Source organism: Solanum verrucosum, unplaced genomic scaffold (assembly GCF_900185275.1).
Source record: "Solanum verrucosum unplaced genomic scaffold, falcon-dt-bn FXZP01000049.1, whole genome shotgun sequence".
NCBI lineage: Eukaryota > Viridiplantae > Streptophyta > Magnoliopsida > Solanales > Solanaceae > Solanum > Solanum verrucosum.
In genome coordinates this window covers 5,883,193-5,908,212 of record NW_026020221.1, presented here as the reverse complement: position 1 = coordinate 5,908,212, position 25,020 = coordinate 5,883,193, and the positions used below count along the sequence as shown (strand labels likewise).

Sequence of the window (25,020 nt, the reverse complement as noted above, 5' to 3'; positions counted from 1 at the left end):
TTCCTATTTGAAATTTAAGTTATGAGTTTATTGATTCAAAGCAATAAATGTGTTCACGAAAAATGAATGCTATGTATCTATTAATTTGATTTTAAACATTATTGGTACGTGCAGAGTAAATAGATATATATGCATCATTTTTTTAATGAGTTAGGTAAATTTATTCCTTTTTGCTTTTAGTATTAATCTATTTCCTTGACATATTTGTTAATTTAAAATTTATACAATAAATCGTAAAATTGAAGAGTATATTTATGCATTTCTCCTTTTATTATTAATAAAAAGATCTGACATATTTGTTAATTAAAAATTTATAATTTATAAGTGACATTTTTATTATAATTTTTCTACATCAACATTTACCATTGAATATATATACAATATAAATGTTCATAGTTTACTTCGTCTCTCTTTTAACTTATGGTTACTAATTGTATACTCTCATGTCAATTCACTACTTAAACCCCACAAACTTATCTATGATAAAGTTAGTGTGTTTTGACGTAACAATGAATAATTTTTTTAATAAGATTGACTTGTTTTTTGTTTTTATTGGTGTTTGGTGTTCATATTAGAGCTTCAATTAAATTTGGATTGTGCACATATTCGGAATTCAAATTCAAGATCTTTAATTAAGAATGAAACAATCTCACTATTGCACCTTAACCAATGTTGGTTAATAAGACGACTTGTTATGCCATCGTTTGGTATAATGGTGCTTTTTTACTTTAAAATATATTTAGAACTGAATAAGGACGGTCACTTTGCGATATTGTGCTTAATTTCAGTTTTAAATTATAGCAAGCTTGTTTCATAGTTTTCGATCTATCCAGAAAATTATATATTAATTATATTAATTTTCATTTATGCAAAATTTAATTTTAAAAGTTAAATAAATGTTCTGGTTTAGTTCCCAAAATGACCGCATTTAATCTCACTTAATGAATATCATCAAATAATTAGATTCTTTTTTCCCAAAACAAAGGAATAAATCTAATTTGACCAGAATTTTCTAAAAAAAATTCAGACACTAAATGTAATTAATTGTTAGTTGGGCAATGTTGTTTTCAAGAACAAATCAACACAAACAAACAAAAAAGTAAGATATTTTTTTATTGTGCTAGTTTCTTAGTCACCCTCATTTTCTTTATTGCCACTAGCGTTAATACTTTTTTTAAAAAAAAATCCTAACTCAATTTCAAATGCTAATTTATAAAGAAAAATGTCAAGTTCGTATAAGGAGACCAAATACTCCCTCTGTCCCTAATTATTTATCCACATTTCCTTTTTTAGTTGTCCCTAATTACTTGTCCATTTTGACAAATCAAGAAATGACAATTTTTTTTTTACCTATTATATCCTCAATTAATTACTTTGAACAAGGTAGAACTTCTTGAAAATATTAAGTTTTTAATTCATCCACTTCATAATTAATAGGGGTAAAATGGTAAACTCACTATGTCAATTATTGATTTCTTAAGGGAAAATTACGCAGTTAAGCAAACTTATACTACTTAATTACTCATCATAGCTATAATTTGCTATAATTACCACTCGCGACTAACATTATACATTAATTACGTGGGCTGCTTCGAGTTTGTATAATTAGTCACGTTTGTATATGTATAATTCGTCAGAATAAACAAATACATATGTATAATATCTAACTGATATACATATACAATTTACCTCTCTCGCTCGCCTCTCTCCTCCCTCTCCCAATCTCGCTTGTCATATATACAAATGCATATGTATAATATACAATTATCTAACCGATATACATATATAATTCACCTCTCTCCCACTCTCTGACCTCTCTCCTCCCTCTCCCAATCTCGCTTGCCATATATACAAATACATATGTATAATATACAATTATCTAACCGATATACATATACAATTCACCTCTCTCCCACTCTTTGCCCTCTCTCGCTCGCCTCTCTCCCAGTCTCGCTCGCCTATCTCCTCCCTATAACATGTAGCTACGTATTGTAATTTTCAAACTATAACTGTGGAGAGTAATTAGGCTATTTTTGAGTGGCTATATGTGAACGTTCCTCATTTCCTAATAGGTGTGTCAATTCAAAAGTGGACAAGTAATTAGGGACATAGAGAGTAATAAGTAATCCATCCATATTAATGTGAGAGACTTAATACCCTCGTCACGCCCAAGGATGAATCAAAAACAACATTAGCGGAACACAAAAATTGGGATAAGTCTGACTTACTCTAATATCTTGATGAATATAAGATATGAGTCTATTCAACTTCAAAAGCTAACTTGTAAAGGAATAATTGCACAAATCCATATAAGGGTATCAAAGGACTCACCCTCTACCAATGTTGTGGAAGACCTAACAACTCTACTTATACAATCCTATAATAACTCTGCTTATATAATCTTTGAATATATTATTGTTATTGCAACTACTTGTAATACCTTTTTCCTTTTCCTTTTATTATTTGGACTAAGTGGTGATGATGAAATGAGAAAATGATGTAAAAATTTAAATTTGCTTTTTGGTACTTTAAAAAACTTTAGATAAGAAAATGACATTCCTATCATTTTTTTAAAAAGAAAAATAAAAAAAATATCAACGGTAGGTTTTGTGGGATTGTGGACCCTAACAATTAAAATTAAAATTAAAAGATTCAATGGGCTATGAATATTCTAAATTCTTCCTTGTTTTAAGGTATTTTTATATTTTCCATAATTTTGGGGGTTTGAGTTGGGGTGGGTTAAGGTATTTTCCTCTTAATTTTTGTGCTTATTATTTTATTTTTTAAGATAAGATACACTTAGTCATACTTTAATTAGTGTTTGTGATATTTGATTATGTATATTTACTTTTTAATTAATTAAAATGTGAATATTTGATGTATTTATTTGTGAGTATTCATAAATTATCAGAATTATTAATCGTCTCACTATTTAATTATTCATGTGGTATATTAAGTTAATAATTTTTTGGTGTATTTGCTTGATGAATTTTAATAATTTTTTGATATTATTAACTATTTCCCTATTTAATTATTTATTTATTATGTTATAAGATGGTATTGTTATCTCGTTTTAAATAATAGAATACTTCTAAATATAATTTAAATACAACATATTTTCATAAAGGAATCAAAATCACACATCTTAATTTGTTGAAGGTGAGATATATCAAAGTCATAATATATTACAAGGATCTAGAATTTGTCCTCCCTAGTTTATTTATCCTTACAATCCCTTTCTAAAATTTTGTTTATTCTTAACATCAATTTCTAAATTCAAACTTGATAGCAACTAATTTCCCCTATTTTTCAATTGCAACACCCAACTCCCATAAATAAATAAAAAATTGGTCATTTGTCAATTAGTTCAATCTATCCCCTGTGTTCATTTACAATTTGAATAGATGAAAATATTTTTTATAAAAATTGTTTCCTTCACGGATATATATATATTAAAAAGTTACAATGAAAGCACCAATGTAACAAATCCGAATTCCACTATATTAATAAACGATCTGAAACCTTATTACAACTTTAGAATTGTAATTGCAATACTCAAACTACGGAAATACACTAGAAATATTGAAATAACAAGCAACTAAAGATAGAGATAAGAATGAGATGAGAAACTTAGACTCTAGAAGAAGAGGAGAGGACAACCATTTTCTTCAATATGCATAATTCCTAAATCAGTGACCGCTGCCCCTTTTGATAGAACCATTCTCACACCCACTACTCGACCCGGATCCCAAATTAACCTGGTCCTATTGCTTGTTCTCGGCCCAATAGCTCTTTTCAGTCCAATAACTACTTGTGTGACCTTGGTATCCGTATTAAATTGGACTTGGTTCACAACAATTTTTATAAAAATTGTTTCCTTCACGGATATATATATATATATATATATATATATATTAAAAAGTTACAATTAATCTAAACTTTTTACCTCCCATTTACACACACGCCATTATATGGTTTGACATACAATTAAATCATTTTCAATAGCTAATATGTGACACAAAAGTGTGAATTATTGGGACCAAAGTAGGCCATAACCTAAGTGCTCTTTGACATAAGACTACTAAAAAGTGATGGATAAAAAAAAAGATCAAAAAAGAAATTTTAGAAAGATAAATGTCTTACTCATGCTATTGATCATAAAGCTCCAAAGCAAAATATATTAAAAATAATTTCATGCATCTGTAACAGTTAATCGGCAGAATCGATTTTGTAGGGTATTAACAATTTTTTTTTAATAATTCTTTTTATTGTTTATTTATAAAAGATTTTATTTTTATACGTAAGAGTCATAAAGGTTATTTTTTTCTATTATATTCATTTTGTATATGGTCAAGAGATCTTAATTCTTGTACACCAACGCATATCAAGCATCTTATTTGATAAATCTGAATATGATATGAGGAAATGTTAGATCACAACCTATAATTTTTAGACGTTAGACAACAACACAATATTTCATCAATTTCAAGGGCTACAATTACACAAATTTTAAGATAGAGACATAATCTAAATGGTGATCTAAAAAGGAGATATTGATGTAAATCAGTAAAAATAATCGAACTCCAAATATGAAAGAAGTAATAATTCATTATTTTAAACTCTAACTTTGGGTTTAATTAGTAAATTAACATTTGTTCTATAATTTGATTTGTTATTTCAATTAGAAATGTTAGAAAATTTAGAAAGGCAAGGCAAGCTTGACTTTAATTCCTCATAAAACTACATGGTATAATTGAATATTAAATAGCTAACAAATCTGGGAAAATCAAATAATACTTCAAGATGTCAGTTCATTCTTGATAGAGGCATTAAAATAAAAAGATCTTAATTATATTAGAAACTTCATCGAAAGATAATTAACGAAAAATATTGTTGACTTCATTCATAATACAATCACCAAGATTCTATAAAAATATAAATAACTTATCTTCTGAGAAATTATTTTTTATTTTCTTTGGACAATGTAACTTTAATTTGTTGTAAGGTGATTAAAAGCTGAAAGAAGATCAAGCTAATATTAAAAATCAATAAATAAAATGATAATTTTACTATATATATTTTTTAATATAATAAATTTAATAGTTTGGAATTGCATTGAAAAATGACTATAGTTAATTACAAGTATAAATAAGAAATTAAGTGATAAATATTTCTAGATTTTCTAATTTAAACAAATAAAAGTGGATATTTTTTTAATATAATAAACAAGTAAAAATGGATGAATGAAGTAACAAATATTAAAATGAATGTTATAATTTACTCAACTTAATGCTCAACAAACAGAGAGAAGGAAAAAGCTTAAGTATGTCATCAAATTTGAGAAAAAGACTTATCTATACCATCAATTAAAAGTTTGGCTCATCTATGTCATTTTCGTTTGAGAAAAGACTCATTCATGCCATTATTTGTTAACTAAAAATAGTTTCAGCTTTGCAAGATCATTTTTTACACATGGTCAATTATGATTCGACCACGCACGTCATTAACTAAATAATTTTTTAAAGGAAAAAAATTCAAATATGTCATCGAACTTTGAGAAAAGACTTATCTGTGTCATCCGTTAAATATTTGGCTTATTTATGTCATTTTAGTTAACAAATAATGACATGGATGAACCTTTTTCTCAAACAAAAATGATACAAATGAACCAAACTTTTAACGGATACTATATATGAGTCTTTTCTCAAATTTTGATGACATATTTAAGTCTTTTCCCATATTGAAAGCAATGAACTTTATAACAACAAGATAAAGATAGGGAGATGAAAGGACCCAAAGAGAATTGGGGTTGAGAGACACATATATACTTTGCCTAAGTACATACACAATATGCTTATTGAATCTGAATCCCAAATCAACTTTTGTGAAAGTTGTTTGATTCTATTATTTTCTTCTCGACTAAATAGTTGTTTGTGTGGCATCCTTGCGGATATTCACATTAGGTTCATAACACATCTTTAAGTTATCTTTGGTTTGATAAAAATAGTAAAATCGAATTTTATATCATTATTTTATCATTTTCAAACTTATGTCACAATTAAGAATATTCATATATACTTCATAATATAACTTTGAAAATTTTCTACTATCAATAGAGGATTTTTTATTTGCATCCAACAAATATTAAATATAAGAAAATTGTCACGAAGCAATTCAATTAAACTAGCTAGTTTTAATTAATTTGATTAGAAACTATATTTTCCATAAAAAAAAAATTTTACTAAGAGCAGATACCACTTTAATTTCGTATCAAATGGAATAATTGATGTTCCCTAACAACTTTACGCAAAAACATATTTGAAAATTATTTGTGGATCTTAGCTTAAAAGGTTAGAGAACGTATAATATAACTATAAGATATGATTCTTTTTGTAGTACCTTTTGATAATCTTCTGATATTTGTTGTCCCTTAGCTAATATCTGAAATTTCATATTCATATGAATGAAGTATGTTGTGTTATTTAAAATAATAATAATAATAATAGGAGTTCAATGAGTTTTTCCTAGATGAAGTCCACTCGATTATTTTTAAACTTCAATCATGGTGCATCAACTTCATATATAAAATAATTGAAATTTGGACAAACTGAATGAAATTTAGCCATACGAGTGTCTGAAATTTGACTTTGTCGAGCCTTCATATATATGATGTTGTCCAAGGCAGATACACATGCAAATTTGTTTTAAAAAAGGGAAACAAATTAAATGGCGATATCAAAATCGAATATTCCTGCACTTCCCAAAATTTGCAGAGAAAGGCTAGTCAATATCATCATGTGGGTAATTAGTTGGAAAAATTGTATATATAATAACAAATTATTAATTCAAATTAAATGTTATAATCATAGTTTGATTTAATTGTATCCCATAGTAAACTGTTGCTATTTCGCCTCTCTCCTAGTGAATCTCGCTCGCCGTATACATTGTGTTTGTGTTTGTATAAAGCGAGAGAAAATTGCATATACAAATACAAATGCATATATTTTCGTCCTATACACTTATAATTATACAAATACGATCTTACTCTGTCTAGTTTTCTTTTGCCTTTCTCTCTTTCTCGCTTTATACAAATTCAAATTATACAATTGATCTTTTGTATATGTATACCGAAACAAATTATACAATTGCTTTCTTTTGTATATGTATAGTGAAATATACATATTTATGTTTGCTATAGAGCATAATTATGCAAACTATAGCTATAACATACAAATATGATTTTTATGTTTGCTATATGTGAAAGTTGCTCTGGCCAAGATTTAAAGGTCCATTATTATTAGAAAAATTTATATAAATTTCACTAGTTTAAGAGGTAATTATTTAGATACATTCTACTTTACAATATTACAAATCTTATCAAATTTTGATGTGTTCAGATATATGTATCGCAATATTCATGAAGTCAAAGTTAGGTGTAATTTATTTTAGATACATTGTATCTAAATGAATTCGTATATATCTGAAATACATAGCAAATCTCTCTCGCCTCCCTTCCATCTCGCTCATCACTCTCCTATATATCTGATATCCCAGATATATAAAAATCACACCAATTACATACAAATATATGTATCTAACATCAAAAATAATTTAAATATATCCCTCGTTATATTTTCATTCCAAATATACCTTTCTTGTTATATTTTGAATGTATATTTGAACCTTTTTCGAATTAAAAAAATTATACCTCTCGTTATATTTTCATTCTAATTATACCAATTGACTTTTTGACTTTAATCTCAATCGAATGTAGGGTCAGTTTCATAATTTTGAATAATTACAGGGTCGAGCTGTTAGTCACTCTTTACGCTACCACAAAAGAAGAGAAAGCCACTATGGGTCCCCCAATGTTTCAATTATGTCACTTTCACCCACTCTTTTTTGTTATTTTTGTTATCATCATCATATCCAATTCCTCTATATTATACATGCCAAGAACTTGTTAAAACATAAAAATCAAAGAATAGATACACTTCACTTTGAATTCATAAAAAAAATATGGCTAAAATGATAACTTTGTTTGTTGTTTGCTTAGTATTATTTGCTTCTATTAATGTTAGTGCCAATTTTATGGACACTTTTCTTGTTGTTGGCAAAGTTTATTGTGACACTTGTCGTTGTGGCTTTGAGACTTCTGCCTCCAAGTATCTTCCTGGTAATATTATCAAACCCTTTTACTTTCTAGTCATTATTTATATATTTTTATTGTTTTTAGAAGCGAATTCAAAATTTAAATGTTGTGAAATTTATTTGAATTCATTTTATCTTTTAATTGTGGATTCAGAGTTCATATTTATTTTTTGTTATAATTTTTATTCATAAATTTATATTTCGCATTGAAAATATGAAGTTTAGATCAGAGATAAAGATTCGGTAGAATATGTATTTAGGTTTTAGATGTGTTGGATTTTGAGATACGAGAATGAGTTTTGAGATATACTTAGGATAAAACAATAATTAATCTGGATATTGTGATACTCTACTTGAATAATTTTATTTTTTATCCTTACTAAGAATAAATGGCCTAAAGTAATTGTCATTTTAGAACATCAAGATATAATTTTTTTCTCATTTTTTTCCTTAGCAATAATTATTCTTAGAAGTAATAAACATTGACTAATTAACATAAAAAAACATAAATGAAGAGTATATACACATACTTCAATATTGTATTTGTGTAGTTTAATTTATTATTATTATTTATTGAAGAGAAATTAATATTCAAAATGATTAAAGATGGAGTAATAAATAAGAATATGACATTCAAAATACATAGTTATGTGAATTAAAATGGCTCGAGGGAAGTAAACTATTTATATCAATTTTTTTTTTTTTTAAATATCGTGGATTGTCCAAACTGAATAAGTAAAATTGAATATATTATAAGGTTCGAGCAAATCCATTTGGGTTCAGCTGGATTTGTGGTTGGAACTTGTCACTCCCCGTGCAAGAATCATCGTTTCTTTTGTGTAATTTTGTGTGCATTTTTGCAAATCCAATGTATTTGTCTACTTCTAGCCATTTTGGAGTTTCAAATTTCTAGGAAATATTATATTCCACGAGTCTTTTTGTTTTATCTTGGGAGGAAGTAATTCAAAACTTTAAAATTAGTGAGTGAGTTATGATTTCTTAAGAACACACAGACAACTTATGATCTCGGATTAATATTCTAGTTCTTCTACATTTCTAATTGATATTTTGAACCCACGATACCAACACGTGACACATTTCTTTCTTTGATTAATATACTAGAGACGTATTGAAAATATCCCTAAACTCGACGCGAAGTATTAGTTTCATTCTCGAATTATTGACAGCCTTAAAAACACTCTTTACTTGTCTAACTGAACTTAAATAGACCCTCCATTTTGCAACATGACAGAAATACATTCCTAAATTCTCACCAAGTTTAGTAGTGTTTTCAACACTTCTCTTAACTTTTTATTAAGAGTTCATTCCCTACAAGAGTTGGAGACCACTTGCTATGTCATGTGGCAGATTGGGGGTGTATCTAAGTTTAGTTAGTCAAGTAGATGAGTGTTTTTAATTCGAGGACGAAACTAATTATAACTTGCGTAAAATTCAGGGGTGTTTTCAATGTCTCTCTCTTAATATATCTTTACCGTGGAACTAAACATTATTTTTTTTAAAAAAAAAGGTGACAAAATAAGCCTATTTATTTTAGTATGTTAGAGGCTGTGATCATCTAATCCAAAAATTATTATACAATATACTTTTATTTACTTAATATTGAATGCACTTTGTAGGGTCGAGGGTTAGAATCGAGTGCAAGAATAGGGACACTAACGATTTGGCATACACAGTTGAAGGTTTTACAAACTCTAAAGGGGAATATAAGATTCTTGTGAATAGTGATCGCCGTGATGAATTTTGCGATGTCGTCCTCATTAGAAGCTCCGATCCTATGTGTGCGGAACCCAACACGGGCCGTGATCGCGCCCGTGTTGTCCTCACTAGCAACAATGGGATGGTCTCTAATACTCGCTTCGCTAATTCCATGGGATTCCTTTCTAATGAGCCTCTTGCTAGTTGCACAAAAATCCTACAGCAATATGAATTTTCAGAAGATCAATTTTAAATTATTATTATTGTTAGACCAATTACTGATTTCTGCCTTTAGCTCAGTAATTTCATTTGGCATTGGACCAATCACATGTATTTATCTAAGAAAGACATTTTATGGGGTGTCCTATTTACTCTATAACATTTAAGGTCTGATTTATATTTATTAAGATTAAAAGATATTTGAATGTTGATTTAAATGATTAAGATATTATTTTTAAACTTGAACATTAAATGATAAAATTGTTTGTATTTTAATATCTGAATATGCACGATTTATTTATTTATAAACATAATAAATATATAATTTGAATAAAAAAATAATTTAATATCATAGAAAATATTAATTTAATAAAATAAAGATGATTGTTTGATTAAAAATAAATAATTATGTTCACTAGTGATGGTGGAGAGATAGTGGTAACTAATGGTTGATGTTAATTAGTGACTTGTAATGATGATGATGACAATTGTAATGGTCAAGGTGGTTGGTATGCGACTGATAATAGTAATGATGATTGTGATAGTGATATTGATTGATACTAATAATTAACGGGCTGAAAAATATATGATGGTTAATAACCACCTCTCAATATTTTGATAAACTAATAAATGGACAGATCAATGATCGGCCCAATTCACGTGCATGCAAAGTGAAGATGAATCATCGACGTAGCTCTCTTATTGTAGAGCTTACATCCAAAATCCTCTTTCACCCTTGGGAAGATCATTATAGCCACTAAATTTTGTACATTTTCCCACCGCCAATTTACACCAATATTAGCATTTCCAGTTAATATACATGCACATATAACTAAAATATAAATATATGTTCCGTGTTACACTCACCAATCACTATATTTCCCTTTTATCTATCTTTGTATGAAAAAATATGGAGGAAGAAGAATTAAGCTATGATGAACTCAAAAAGAGAATGTGGAAGGACCGGATGCGTTTGCACAAGTTCAAGAAGAAGGGAGAGAGTAAATTATTATTAGAAGAAGAAGAAGAGATTGATGAGTTTAAAGCTCAAGAACAATATATATGTAGAAGGAGAAAGATGTCCAAAGCTCAAGATTCTATTCTCAAGTACATGGTAATGTTGCCATATATATTATGCTTTAAGTTATTGTATGCATAATATATGTATAGACATTTAAAACTCAGCCGATCGACAAGTAAACACTTCATTTTTGAATATGCACATCTTAGCTTGTCTTTATTGTGTCAGTTGATATATGCACATATATAGATATTCAAACTTTGCCTCAACTAACAAGTAAACACTCCAACTTTGAGTATGCACATCTAGACGTAGACCTTAGCTTGTCTTCATTGTGTCAGTTGATATGAACACGAACTTACAAAATAATACATGTATAGTTATTCAAACTTTGTCTCGGCTGACAACTAAACACTTCAACTTTGCATATAGATGTACATGTAGACGTACATCTTAATTTATCTCCATTGTGCCAGTTGGACACTCCAACTAATAACAAAATAATACATATATAGGTATTCAAACTTTGCCTCAGTTGACAAGTAAACCCTCCAACTTTGAATATGCACATCTAGACGTACATCTCAGCTTGTCTTCATTGTTCCAGTTGAACACTCCAACTTACAAAATAATTAATGCATCTATAGATATCCAAATTTTGCCTTAGTTGAGAAGTAAACACTCCAACTTTGAATATGTACATTTAGACGTACATCTTAGCTTATCTTCATGGTGTCAGATGAGCACTCCAACTTACAACGTAATACATATATAATATTCAAACTTTGCTTAACTGGAAAGTAACTACTCCAACTTTAAATATGTGCATCTAGACGTATGTCAGTTGAACACTCCAACTTACCATTAATACATATATAGTCATTCAAAGCCTTTTCTTGTTTAATTAACAGGTAAAAATCATGGAGGTTTGCAAGGGTGAAGGCTTTGTGTATGGAATTGTGTCAGAGAAGGGGAAGTTGGTGAGTGGCTGTTCAGATAGTTTGCAACAATGGTGGAAGGAGAAAGTAAGATTTGATCAAAATGCCCCTATTGCCATTGCTAAATCCTTGCCCAAATTAGTAGAGGAGGAGAACATGTTGGATCCTAATTCCTCATTTATGTGTCTTCTTGAAGAATTGCAAGACACTACTTTAAGCTCCATACTTTCAGCTCTAATGCAACATTGTATCCCTCCACAAAGGAGGTTCCCTTTGGAGAGAGGTTCACCCCCACCTTGGTGGCCAACAGGTAGCTACATCATAACTCTCTACCTGTTTCAATTTATATGTCTTACTTTAACTCAACATCACGGAATTGATGTTTTCAATCTTGTGAGATCTTAAACTAATTAAAGTTATATATAATGAATCAAAAGATAATCAGATCTCGTGGTCTTAAACATGTAGAATGCGTTGGAATTAAAGAGTTACAAAATATAAAAAGTGACATTTTTTTTTCCGAAACAGATTAATCAAGAAAAGCAAGACACATGCAAATTGAAACAAAGGGAGTATATATTTAGACATGTTAAATTTCTTGAAAAAAGTAATTACTCCTTCCTTCTCAATTTACGTATGCACTTTGACTGAGCACAAAGTTTAAGAATGAAATAACAACTTTCGAAACTAGTTCTCTAAAGCAATTATAGGTATCTATGTCGTTATAAATCATCTTATGAAAAGTAAAATAGAAAGTATAAAGTTGAATTTTTTTCTAAATATAGAGACAAAACTAAAAATTAAAGTAAAATGTGTTACATAAATTGGGATAAAAGAGTACTATATAGATATTAGTTTTACACTCATAATTTTGAAATATTCATAATATTATTAATCAACTCATGAAGTTTAAATTTTGAATCGTTTGTTGTGACAGGGAATGAACTTTGGTGGGGTGATCAAGGGTTGTCCCAAGAACAAGGTCCACCACCTTATAGGAAACCCCATGGTTTGAAAAAAGCATGGAAAGTAAGTGTTTTGGCTGCAATTGTCAAACACATGTCTCCTGATTTAGGCAGGATGAGGAGATTGGTGAATCAATCCAAGAACTTACAAAACAAGATGACAGCCAAAGAAACATCTACTTGGTCTAAAGTTGTTAACCAAGAAGAAGTCCTTCTCAAGTTGACTAGGTCTCTCAAGATTTCAACATCCAAAGAAGAAGAAAATAAGGATAAAGAAGATCAATTAGATCTTGCTTTTGTTCCCCAAATGTTGAGAAAAAATGACAAGAGGAAGTCCATTATCTTTGATCATGATGTTAACATGGAAGATGTATTGTATGCATGCCAAAACATGAATTGTCCACAAAGTCAATTAGGGTTGGGATTTGAGGACAAGAATTCAAGAATTGAACATGAGTCAAGTTGCTCTTATGGTAAAATTAAAAGTGATCAAAATAATCAAGAAAGTGCCTATGACAACTTTTCTGGCTTGATTGGAGAAATAAAAAAGCCACAAGAAGCAATGGAAATCACTATCCAACAAGATTTTGAAAACTATCATGCACAAAAATTAGTTCATGGAGTGGTGGAAAATTTTGGAAACTTTTGGGATGATGATGCAACAACTAATGAGAACATGAACTCATCACAAGATGTTCTAAATCGTGAAGTTGCAATTTCTATTTGGGATTTGGATTGTGATGATAGCTATATAGATCATGTTATCTAATTTGGTTGTGTTCCTAGGTTAATTATCAATCTTTATTTCTTTTTCGAGAAATAAAGTAATGTTCATAAATAAAATTAATGTGTGATATTTTTCGTTTTTCCTTGTTCACATTATTATTCTTTTATTTTGATTACATGATTACTGATTAGCTCGTTTAAAGGTCGTAGCAAAAGAAGAATTCCTCTGCAAGATGTGTGAACACCTTATTATATTCTTAGAAAAAATAAATGAAAAGCGTTCACTTTTCTTACCTAAAATAACATATTTAAATGTAATAAGAGTATACATAGGATGTTGGGTATGTAGCAAGAGTAATGGGAAATGGAGGGAAGATGAAAAGAGAGGAACTTGAAAAGTAGGGAACTTGAAGAGTTGAGATCTTGAAAAGTCCTCTTATGCTTTATTGAAAAGGCATTTGTCCCTCATCGGTGGTGGAAAGAAAAATAGGAGAGTTTAAATATAGAAACACTCCTATTAATTGTTAAAAGGGTTGGAAAGAGGGATCCCCCTCGCGCCGTCACTCGCTCGGCTTCGGCTTTGGAAATCGATCGAGAGATTATTTTTGGACAAAGTTTGTTTTAATTATTTTAGTTAATTATTTATTAAATTAAATGACCAACGTTTTAATTAGTTAATTAATCGAAGCGTTTCAATTAATTAGTTAACTTGACCCGATTCGACTCGGATCCACGCGCGACCCATTTTATTTAAATCTTTCCTGTTTTATTTGAATTTCCCGCTGTTGGAAGTGACTGTTTTGAAAGGTTGCAACTTTCAGAAACAGCTATGACCATTTGAAAGGTTGCAAACTTTCATGAATGGTCATGTGGATTCTGAAAGGATTGCAACCTTTCGGAACCAGTTTCTCTTGCCTATAAATACATTGATTCCTCAGACCTATTCCTTACAAATTTTCTGATTTCTTTTTCTTCTTCTGCACAAAATTTCTTCGTGTACTTTACTGTTGTTCAGTGGTTCGCTGACACCAGAGTTTTGGGTATCAATACACTGGTGATTGAGATCATTCTATCCTGGGAGGACATATTCCAAATCAAACCTCGGATACTAGAGGGGAATAATTTCCTTAAGGGGACACTGTGCATTCAGTGGGCTTGATCTTTTTCTGATTCTATTTTTTCCAGATTGTGGTACGTTTTTACAGATTTTAGTTTTGTCAATTAATTTATGTTCATCTATTCTTACTGGTTTATTAAACTTTGGTTACTTCGTATTTCTGCAAAGTTTATTGAAATCAGTAATTCTGATTTTTAAACACAGATTGCTAACAATCTTAAGGAAATTATTTTATACTTTTTAATCTATGTTTCTGGTGGAGAGAAAAACCTTCGTGGAATTATACTCATGTTAAGTTTGCAAGTTAAGTTATTGCTTACTGAGTCATTTGTATCAATTTCTGTTTGTTACAGATTCTAAAATGGCTAATGACAATGTTACGGTGGTTGTTGTTGCACCAACCCGAACAGTTGTACCACCAACAAAGAAACCAGGAAAATTCTCTGGTGTGAATTTCAAAGGATGGCAGCAATGGGTATTTTTCTGGCTTACCACTCTTGGTCTGCATAAATTTACCAATGAAGTAACTCTAATGCTTGTTGCTGAAATGCCAAACAGAGAAAAATTCATGATTATTGAAGCATGGAAACATGCATACTTCCTATGTAAGGGCTACATTTTAAGTGCTTTAGAGAATGACTTATATAATGTCTATAGTGCAATGACAACTTCGAAAGAATTATGGGATGCACTTGAGAAGAAATATAAGACAGAAGATGCATGCTTGAAAAAGTTTGTGATCGCAAAGTTTTTAGACTATAAAATGTCAGAAAGTAAAAATGTAGGATCACAAGTGCAGGAACTTCAACTTATTTTCCATGATCTGATTGCTGAAGATATGGTAGTAAATGAAGCGTTTCAAGTGGCTGCAATGATCGAGAAGTTACCTCCTTCGTGGATCGACTTCAAGAATTATTTAAAGCACAAACGTAAGAAAATGAAGCTTGAAGATCTTGTGATTCGGCTCAAGATTGAGAAAGATAACAAAAGCACCGAAAAGAAGTCTCGTAAGAGTTCGACAGTAATTAGAGTTAATATTGTTGAAGAAGCTCCTACCAAAGACAAGAAGAAAAAGAAGTCCAACGGACAGAAGTCAGAACAGGCCAAGAAAAAGTTCAAAGGCAACTGTTACAATTGTGGTAAGGCTGGTCATAAGTCTTCTGGCTGTCGTGCTCCAAGAAAGGACAAAGACAAAGACAAAGACAAAGGCAAAGACAAAAGCCAAGCAAACATCGTGGAAGAGATGGAAGATGTAGATGACCTTTTTGCAATGATCTCGGAGTGCAACTTAGTTGGAAATCCTAAGGAGTGGTTTCTCGACTTAGGTGCCACTCAACATATTTGCTATGCGAAAGAAGCATTTGCAACATACACTCCTGCTGAGGTTGATGAAGATTTGTTCATGGGAAACACAACAACAACAAGGATTGCAGGAACTACGAAAGTAATGTTGAAGATGACATCCGACAAGGTGTTGATCTGAACAACGTTCTGCACGTTCCTACTATTAGGAATAATTTAGTTTCTGTTGCACTGCTCTTTAAAAACGAGTTTAAGTGTGTCCTAGTTAGTGACAAACTGTAATAAGTAAGAATGGGATGTTCTTAGGAAAAGGCTACCTCACTGAGGGCCTCTTCAAACTGAATGTAATGGTTGTTGACAGTATTAATAAGAATTCTGCTTCTGTTTACTTATTGGAGTCAAATGATTTATGGCATGCCCGTTTGGGACATGTAAATTACAAAGCCTTGTGAAAATTGGTTACTTTAGAAGTATTGCCTGATTTTAAATGCGATAAATCGAAATGCGAAATTTGTGTGGAAAGTAAGTTTGTTAAACATCCTTATAAGTTTGTTGAAAGAAATTCAAAACCTTTAGACTTAATTCACACAGATATATGCGATATGAAGTCGACACCATCTCGTGGTGAGAAAAATATTTTATAACTTGTATTGACGATTGCACTCGATTTTGTTATGTATATTTGCTTAATAGTAAGGATGAAGCAATTGATGCATTTAAGCAATACAAAAATGAAGTGGAAAATCAATTGAATCTAAAGATAAAAATTATTCGAAGTGATAGGGGTGGAGAATACGAATCTCATTTTGCTGAGATATGTTTGGAATATGGTATTATCCATCAAACTACTGCACCCTATACACCGCAGTCAAATGGTTTGGTTGAACGGAAGAACAAGACATTAAAGGAAATAATGAATGACTTGATAATCAGTTCTGGTTCACCAAGAAATCTATGGGGAGAAGCCATCCTTACGGATAACAAGATACTCAATAGGGTACTCCGTAGCAAAACACAATCGATTCCATATGAGTTATGGAAAGGAATGAAATCCAACTTGAAATATTTTAAAGTGTGGGGTTGTCTTGCCAAGGTAGAAGTTCCTTTACCCAAGATGGTGAAAATTGGACCCAAAACAGTGGATTGTGTATTTATTGTATATGCTGTGAACAGTAAGGCCTGCCGGTTTTTGGTTCACATGCATTTGTCCCTCATCAGTGGTGGAAAGAAAAATAGGAGAGTTTAAATATAGAAACACTCCTATTAATTGTTAAAAGGGTTGGAAAGAGGGACCCCCCTCGCGCCGTCATCATCGTCGCTCGCTCGGCTAGGCTTCGGCTTTGGCTTTCGCTTTGGAAAATGATCGATCGAGAGATTATTTTTGGACAAAGTTTATTTTAATTATTTTAGTTAATTATTTATTTAAATAAACTAAACTAAATTAAATGGCCAATGTTTTAATTAGTTAATTAATCGAAGTGACTGTTCCACGCGCGACCCATTTTATTTGAATTTTCCGCCGTTGAAAGTGACTGTTCTGAAATGGTGCAACTTTCAGAAACAGTCATGACCATTTGGAAGGTTGCAAACTTTCATGAATGGTCGTGTGGATTCTGAAAGGATTAAAACCTTTCGGAACCAGTTCCTCTTTCCTATAAATACATTGATTCCTCAGACTTATTCCTTACGAATTTTCTGATTTCTTCTTCTTCTTCTGCACAAAATTTCTTCGTGTACTTTACTGTTGTTCAGTGGTTCGCTGACACCAGAGATTTGGGTATCAATACACTGGTGATTGAGATCATTCTATCCTGGGAGGACATATTCCAAATCAAACCTCGGATACTAGAAGGGAATAATTTCCTTAAGGGGACACTGTGCATTCAGTGGGCTTGATCTTTTTCTGATTCTATTTTTTCCAGATTGTGGTACGTTTTTACAGATTTTAATTTTGTCAATTAATTTATGTTCATCTATTCTTACTGGTTTATTAAACTTTGGTTACTTCGTGTTTCTGCAAAGTTTATTGAAATCAGTAATTCTGGTTTTTTTAAACATAGATTGCTAACAATCTTAAAAAAATTATTTTATACTTTTTAATCTGTGTTTCTGGTGGAGAGAAAAGGCTTCGTGGTTTATGCTCCTGTAAAGTTTGCAAGTTAAGTTATTGCTTACTAGTCATTTGTATCAATTTCTGTTTGTTACAGATTCTAAAATGGCTAATTACAATGTTACGGTGGCTGTTGATGCACCAACCCGAACTGTTGTACCACCAGCAGAGAAATCGGGAAAATTCTCTAGTTTGAATTTCAAAGGATGGCAGCAACGAGTATTTATCTGGCTTACCACTCTTGGTCTGCAGAAATTTACCAATGAAGTAACTGTTTTATTAAAAAATAATATTTTAGACTGGTTTAGAGTCGCCACATAATTTTAAAGCAAAATTAAGAAAACAGTTGTTTTCAAAAGACTAAAACAGAAATCTAGTGAAAACTTTAAAAAGGGTTCGAGGTTCTTATTAACATTCTAGGAAGGTTTTAAAAGCACCTAGAATGTCCACTAATGTGGTTATTCGACAATTAATTATTTGGCTAAAATAATTTTAACTTAACTCGACTTGCAAAATTGAACTATTTTATAGTTGAAACTATTTAAAAGGGGAAATATTTAAACAATTGTTATGCCATAATTTTCCTAACCTTTAGAAAAATCACTTTTGAAATGTTCCAAGTATAAAACAATTTCAGAAAAATACTTAGAAAAGAGTTGTCACTTAATTTTTTAAAGAAATTAAGAAAACTTATAATTTTCAAAGACTTAAACAGAAAAAATCATTTGAAAAATGCCAAAGAGGGTTCGGGGTTCAATTTACACTTCGAAAAGGGGTTAAGCATTCGAAGTACCCGCTAACATGCGGTTGACCTGTGACTTGACAAAATATATTTGACTATTTTAAGGAAAATAATGATTTAACATAAAAAATAATAACTTACAATATTTGATTAACTTTGAGAAAATAATTAAATAAGTGACACATTTTATTTCGTTTTATTTTTAGAGGAAGGGATCTAAAATGATACATTTGACTCAAAATACAAGTGATTAGAATTTTAATAAAACTAGGTTAATTAGAATTTATTTGACTCATTTTCGAAATAAATAAATTAAGCCAATAAAATTAAGCATGAAAATCATTAATTGAAGAATGAAAGCAAAGTTTTGACTAATCCTTTTTTTTTTTAGAAAATGACCAAGCAAAGAATATATATATATATATATATATATATATATATATTTTTTTTTATTATTATTTTTTAGTTTACTTGAGGACTAAATACTTTGACCCTTTAAACCAATTTTAAACGAGTAAAAAGTGATTGAGTGGGAGACATTAAAGAATATGTTATTTTATTTTTTTTTAATTTTTATTTTTTAGAACAAAAGATTTAACTTAAACTGTATAATTTGGCCAACATATTTAAAATAGATAAAATAAATATAAAAATTATTAAAGGTTAACCAACACAAAGGAAATAACTTATCTTTTGGGGAATCTAATTAAGTTAATTAAAAATTATAAAGTTAGAGTTAAATAACAAACAATAAATAATCACAATTAAATAATTAACGAGTAAGAGAGAAATTGAATTTGGGCCTCCTTTTGGGCCAAATTTGTTGGATTTCTGGGCTTAACCCAATTCCCGTTTTTGGTATACAGCTGATGTATATCAGTGTATATCAGCATGTGCATAGGCTCTTTTCATGTATCTCTTGCTTCCGAACACCTATATTTCTCCTCAGCCCTGTATTTTTACGTTTTGACCCATAATTCACTATACGATGAGTGTATACCGCTGTATACAATATGTATACAGCCCATTTTCGACTTTTCGGGACCTGTAATTTGATTTCCAGCAACTCGAACAAAATGAGGCCGACTCAACAAACGAATCTTGGGCTTTTATGGCCCTCTTGAAATGCGAAGGGAAGAAAGATGAAGCCCGGGAGGGACTCGAGTTTGTGTCACATGTATTAAAAGTAAAGGGAAAAGAAATTAGTGAGGGATTTTGAACAATTCATATATATATAATTATGCATTCAACTAGAGATAATTGTGATATAACTCATCCAAAACATTTAAAAATCACTACAAGTATAGACAGAGAACATATAGGCACCAGAAGCATCATTAATGCTCACCAGGTGATACATATACTTCTTCCAATAATTACATCTTGACAAATTAATGCACATCTCATACTTAATCAAATAGAGAATTGAAACGGAAGGGAATTATTCACGCACTTAAGTAAAACATCTTTTAAATAACATGACAAATTCTACATTTCCTGATTTCAAAATTAAAAAAAAAAACTCATAAGAAGCACAAGTATGAACAAATGTTGAAGGACTTAATATTCAAAGCAAAATATTTACTAGCACTAATTGAGATAAAAATAGATCTAAAGGATTAACGCACTAGTGACTAAATTGAATATCGAAAAACAGTGAACGCAAACAGATGTGGCAAACTTGAATGAGGAAAAGGAAAACAAAAACGGAGCAAATGCCATCTGAGAAGACGGAAACAAAGCCTACACTCCGAATTAGACTCGACAGAGCAACCAAATAAAAGGAATCAGAACGATTAGTGACAAACATAATACAAGAACCCCAAAAAAAGAGTAGTAAATGCGGCGCTTGAACTCGAAATGTTTATATGTTAATTCATTCATTCAACTCGAGGTGAAAGAATTAAAGGATAAGATGTCAAATATTAAGCAATAACACAGATTCATATTGAACATGAGCAAGCTAGGACCAAGAACTCCTATTATCCAACATCAACCAGAAGAACGACAGGTGAGACAAACAAAGGGGCATTTGGAAGGGATAAAATCAATAGAAAGCTCATAAGAGGTCAAAAATTTCATTCTATTCACAAACACAACATTAACTAACAATATTAACTAACAAGTATAAACACAACAATAACTAACAACATTAACTAACAAGTATAATCACAACAGTAACTAATAATATTAACTAATAAGCACAATCACAACAGTAACTAATAACATTAACTAATAAGAAATTAAGATTAAAAGGACATTTACCTTTTTTGGAGCAGCGACTGGAAACGGGAACGAGCAGGGATGAGCAACAATTTTCACACCGAAACACGACTTCGAGAAACTCGAATGAACGAGACAAAAACGATCAAGAACAATTTCAAAGATTTTTTGTTTTAGATCTATTTCTTCCTCTCAATACTTAGCTTTTATCTTCTTCTTTTTTTCCTTCTAATTGTGACCCAAAGAGATGAATATATAGACGGAAATTAGTGTGAAACGATTGTAATTTGAATTTTGAATTGCTCTTTTCGAAGCAACAGTGGAGAGATTCAGAAATCTCTGAAAAGGGGACGTGAGGGTAGTTGGACATTGCAAGCGAGGAGGACGACAACTTTTCTCCGAATTTACCGGATTGATGCGACTGGGCGCTGGATTTCCGGGATTCTTGGCGTGAAGAAGAAACGCGATGGGGTCGGTTTGGTTTCGTGAAAGAAGAAGAAGACGCAGGGGCGGGTAGGGTCGGTTTGATATGTATTGTGGTTGATGTACGTGTGCTGGGTCTTATTATGTTAAGATCATTAATGTATGTAATGTTGTGGGTTATTGGGCTGGCAAATTGATATGTATGGGTTGGGAATTATGATGTGGGCCACTAGAAATTGGATGTAAGGCCCAAACTTGGTCTTTTAATGGGTTAAGGATATGATAAACAATTGGCTAAAAATTGCAACAAGACAAATTTTCATAAATTAATTAACGAGCTTTTTAATCTTAATAAAAATAAAATAATTAATTAGATTATAAACTAATTAATTTAATTACAAAATTAATTAACTCGAAATTATAACTATAACTTAAAGTAAATTAAACTAATAAAATATTTAACTAAAAATTGTAAAATCCTTTTTTGATGATTTTCAAATATTTATAAAATAACATGATTGTAGAAATATACATATTCAATATTTAAAATGATTACACAAAGACAAAATTACTTTTAAAAATCACTTGCAAGTATTTTGAATTTCATAAAATTCATTAATTCAAAATTACAACCATCACTAATAAATATTAAAATATAAAATCTTTTGAGATTCATAAAATTCATTAATTCAAAATTACAACCATCACTAATAAATATTAAAATATAAAATCTTTTTGAGATGATTTTTAAATATTCATAAGATACATTCATGATATACATAATTATATAAAACATATATATTATTTAAAAATTATAAGAGTGACAAAACTATTTAAAATAATTTGTAAACTATATATATTATTTTTTAAGTTTTTATAAAACTAATTATTTTTAATCGTTTGAAATTGAAGAAGCTCGATAATTAATTTATATTGTGGAGGGTCAAAATTGGTTGTCAACAACATTATCTAAGTGAGCTATCTCGCAAAATTTATTTCTTTAAGTCTTGTTAAGAGTTGACTGGTTTAGTTAATTTCTTAAAGCGAAATGGACGTCTTTCGGGGATTTGAATTGTTGGTCTTAAGATTAACAGCAAGTATTAATCAAGGAAATAGACATAATAAAACAAAGAGGGAAAGAGATTTGGGCCAAAATCTGGTTTTCCTGTTCTCCTGGGCCAGTATTTGGGCCCATTTGAGTCACCTGCACCTGTCCTAAACTAACATAAAGAAATATATTTTTATCTTTGGGCCTTACGCCCAATTCTTTCACTTGTCCTAGACTTCTAACAAGATAATAATGAATAAAATGACAAGGGCTTAGGCCTAAAATAACAAAATACAATTTTTTGAAATAAAAGGGTGGGTCATTGGCCCAATTTTTCGACTCTCCAATTTGTTGCTTCTTTCAACCTCGAGACCTGTTCGTCAATTCTTTAGCTCGAAAAAGGGGTTTGAGCCTTTAGGGCTCTCTCGAAATGCGAGGAGAGGAAAATAGGAGTTCATGGTGAACTCGGACAGATTTACATGCAACATAAATAAAAGACATGAGTTAATATATAATCCAACTGATATAACATAGGAAGAAGTAAGCTAACTTACTGGAAAATATGCATTATCTCAAGAAAAGTGCACATTAACATACAATACTACAAAAGGGAATCACACAACGGCATATTGGACAGTAATAATAAATGGCAAGACTATTCATTATCACACATCTATGCAATTAAAAGATATAGAAATAATCGACATATTATAATAATCCACATCTTAAAACAATAATTAGACTAGGAACCACATAGAGGTATAACATGACTAGAGGTAATTAAAGCAAAAACTGGACTAGGAAACAAAGATTTAATATGAAAGCATAACAGATGGATTAACAACAAAGGTAGTCACATGTGGCCATTAACTCATTTATTATGTGTAAGCTTATCTTCACATACTTGAAACTACTAACTTTGACATGAAGGATTAAGAATACGCAACCAACACTGCTAGAAGCAAGATTTCAGAGATGTAAACATATCAAGATTTTAAAGATGTGAACAATTAACACATGTACTAAGACGTTAGTTCGCGTGTAGAAGGAGCCTATGCCATAAAAAAAAAGTAAATTACTCAAACTCACACAATTTATACTATTGAAAACATATTGAATACTTCCGCATATCATATTGAGAAACCACATAAACTAGATTCATAAATTAAAAACTGAACTAACAAAAAGGAACAACGGAAAATTAATCCGGAAAAAAAAAACCAACTCAACGTCAAATAGGATCATCAAATCTCAAGCAGAAAGGGTTGAAAATAGAACGAATAAGCTATGAATGAACGGATCATCTATGCTACTGATTCACAGCCAACAATCAATCGAAATACGCCCAAAATCTCCTCATTTAAACATTTTTACAGCCAAGAATTGAGCAATCGACGCACCAAACAATAAAATAAATGGAGATTACCTTTCTGGATGCAGCGGACTGAGACAAGGAGTAGAGAAGCTTTTTCGCCTTCACCATAAAATGAGCTTTGGGAATTCCGAGAAGCTCTGCCGAACTCCAACGAATTCGAACAGGAAAATCACTAAGCTTTTGGGCTCCCAAATGTATGTTTTGTAGCTATTCCTGGAGATTTTTCGGTCTTTAAGTCTCTTTTCTTTTATGGAAATTCCCTCTGTTTTGAGTAATAAATCATTGTCCCCAAAATAAAAGATCCCCTCAACAGAGAGTAGATGAGAGTTTATATAGAAGGAGTTGGAGTTGAGTTAAGAGGGGAAATCCGGTAGAAAAGGATAAGGATTTCAAATTTGAAATTCAAAAATCCTTTGAGGATAAAGTTGGCAACGCAGGAATGGTACAAATTCCAAACGGAATTGAGATGAGAACCGTTCAATTTGGGAGGAAGGACGAACTCGAAAGGAAATCACTCCACCTGGAAAATTCCCAACGTCTTCTTGTACGACAGGAGAGAGAGAGAATGCGCGAGCTGGGCTCAATTTTGCTGCTGGACTGCATTTGCGGTTCTGGATTTTTGGAGCGTTTCTTGATTCACGAAGAAGACAAGCTACGGGGGTCGGGTACTGTTGGGTATTTGGTATTGTATTAATGTTGTATTGTTATTTTTGATGGGCTGGGTTATGGCATAAAGAGAAGTGGGCTGTTGGGGTTGGATTTTAATTAAGAGTAATGGGCCGCTGGTTGCTGGCCCAAAAATGGTCTAGTCCCAAAATGGTAGTGAAAATTTGTAATAGAAAGGGTTAGATTTGCAAATACAAAATGGCTAAATGGGTTGCAATTATAGCCATATAGAATTCACAATATAGCCGAATTGAATTTAATTTGCCAATTCGGCTAAA

At 30.8% G+C, this 25,020-nt stretch overlaps 3 protein-coding genes across 3 annotated transcripts in view; 2 read left to right on the top strand and 1 right to left on the bottom strand.

Annotated features, from left to right (window-relative positions):
- LOC125831270 (glutathione hydrolase 1-like) overlaps window positions 1-25,020 on the bottom strand; it is a 160,130-nt gene that overhangs the window by 128,457 nt on the left and 6,653 nt on the right. The gene's annotated exons all lie outside the window — the stretch shown is intronic.
- On the top strand, window positions 7,974-10,136 carry LOC125831299 (major pollen allergen Lol p 11-like). The gene is made up of 2 exons (XM_049510497.1): window positions 7,974-8,176; window positions 9,789-10,136. Exons 1-2 carry the CDS (start codon window positions 8,020-8,022, stop codon window positions 10,118-10,120), a joined length of 489 nt encoding a protein of 162 aa, XP_049366454.1. The 5' UTR covers window positions 7,974-8,019; the 3' UTR covers window positions 10,121-10,136.
- On the top strand, window positions 10,997-13,779 carry LOC125831420 (putative ETHYLENE INSENSITIVE 3-like 4 protein). Its single transcript, XM_049510625.1, has 3 exons — window positions 10,997-11,200; window positions 12,019-12,355; window positions 12,983-13,779. The coding sequence occupies exons 1-3, from the start codon at window positions 10,997-10,999 to the stop codon at window positions 13,777-13,779; spliced, it is 1,338 nt and encodes a 445-aa protein (XP_049366582.1).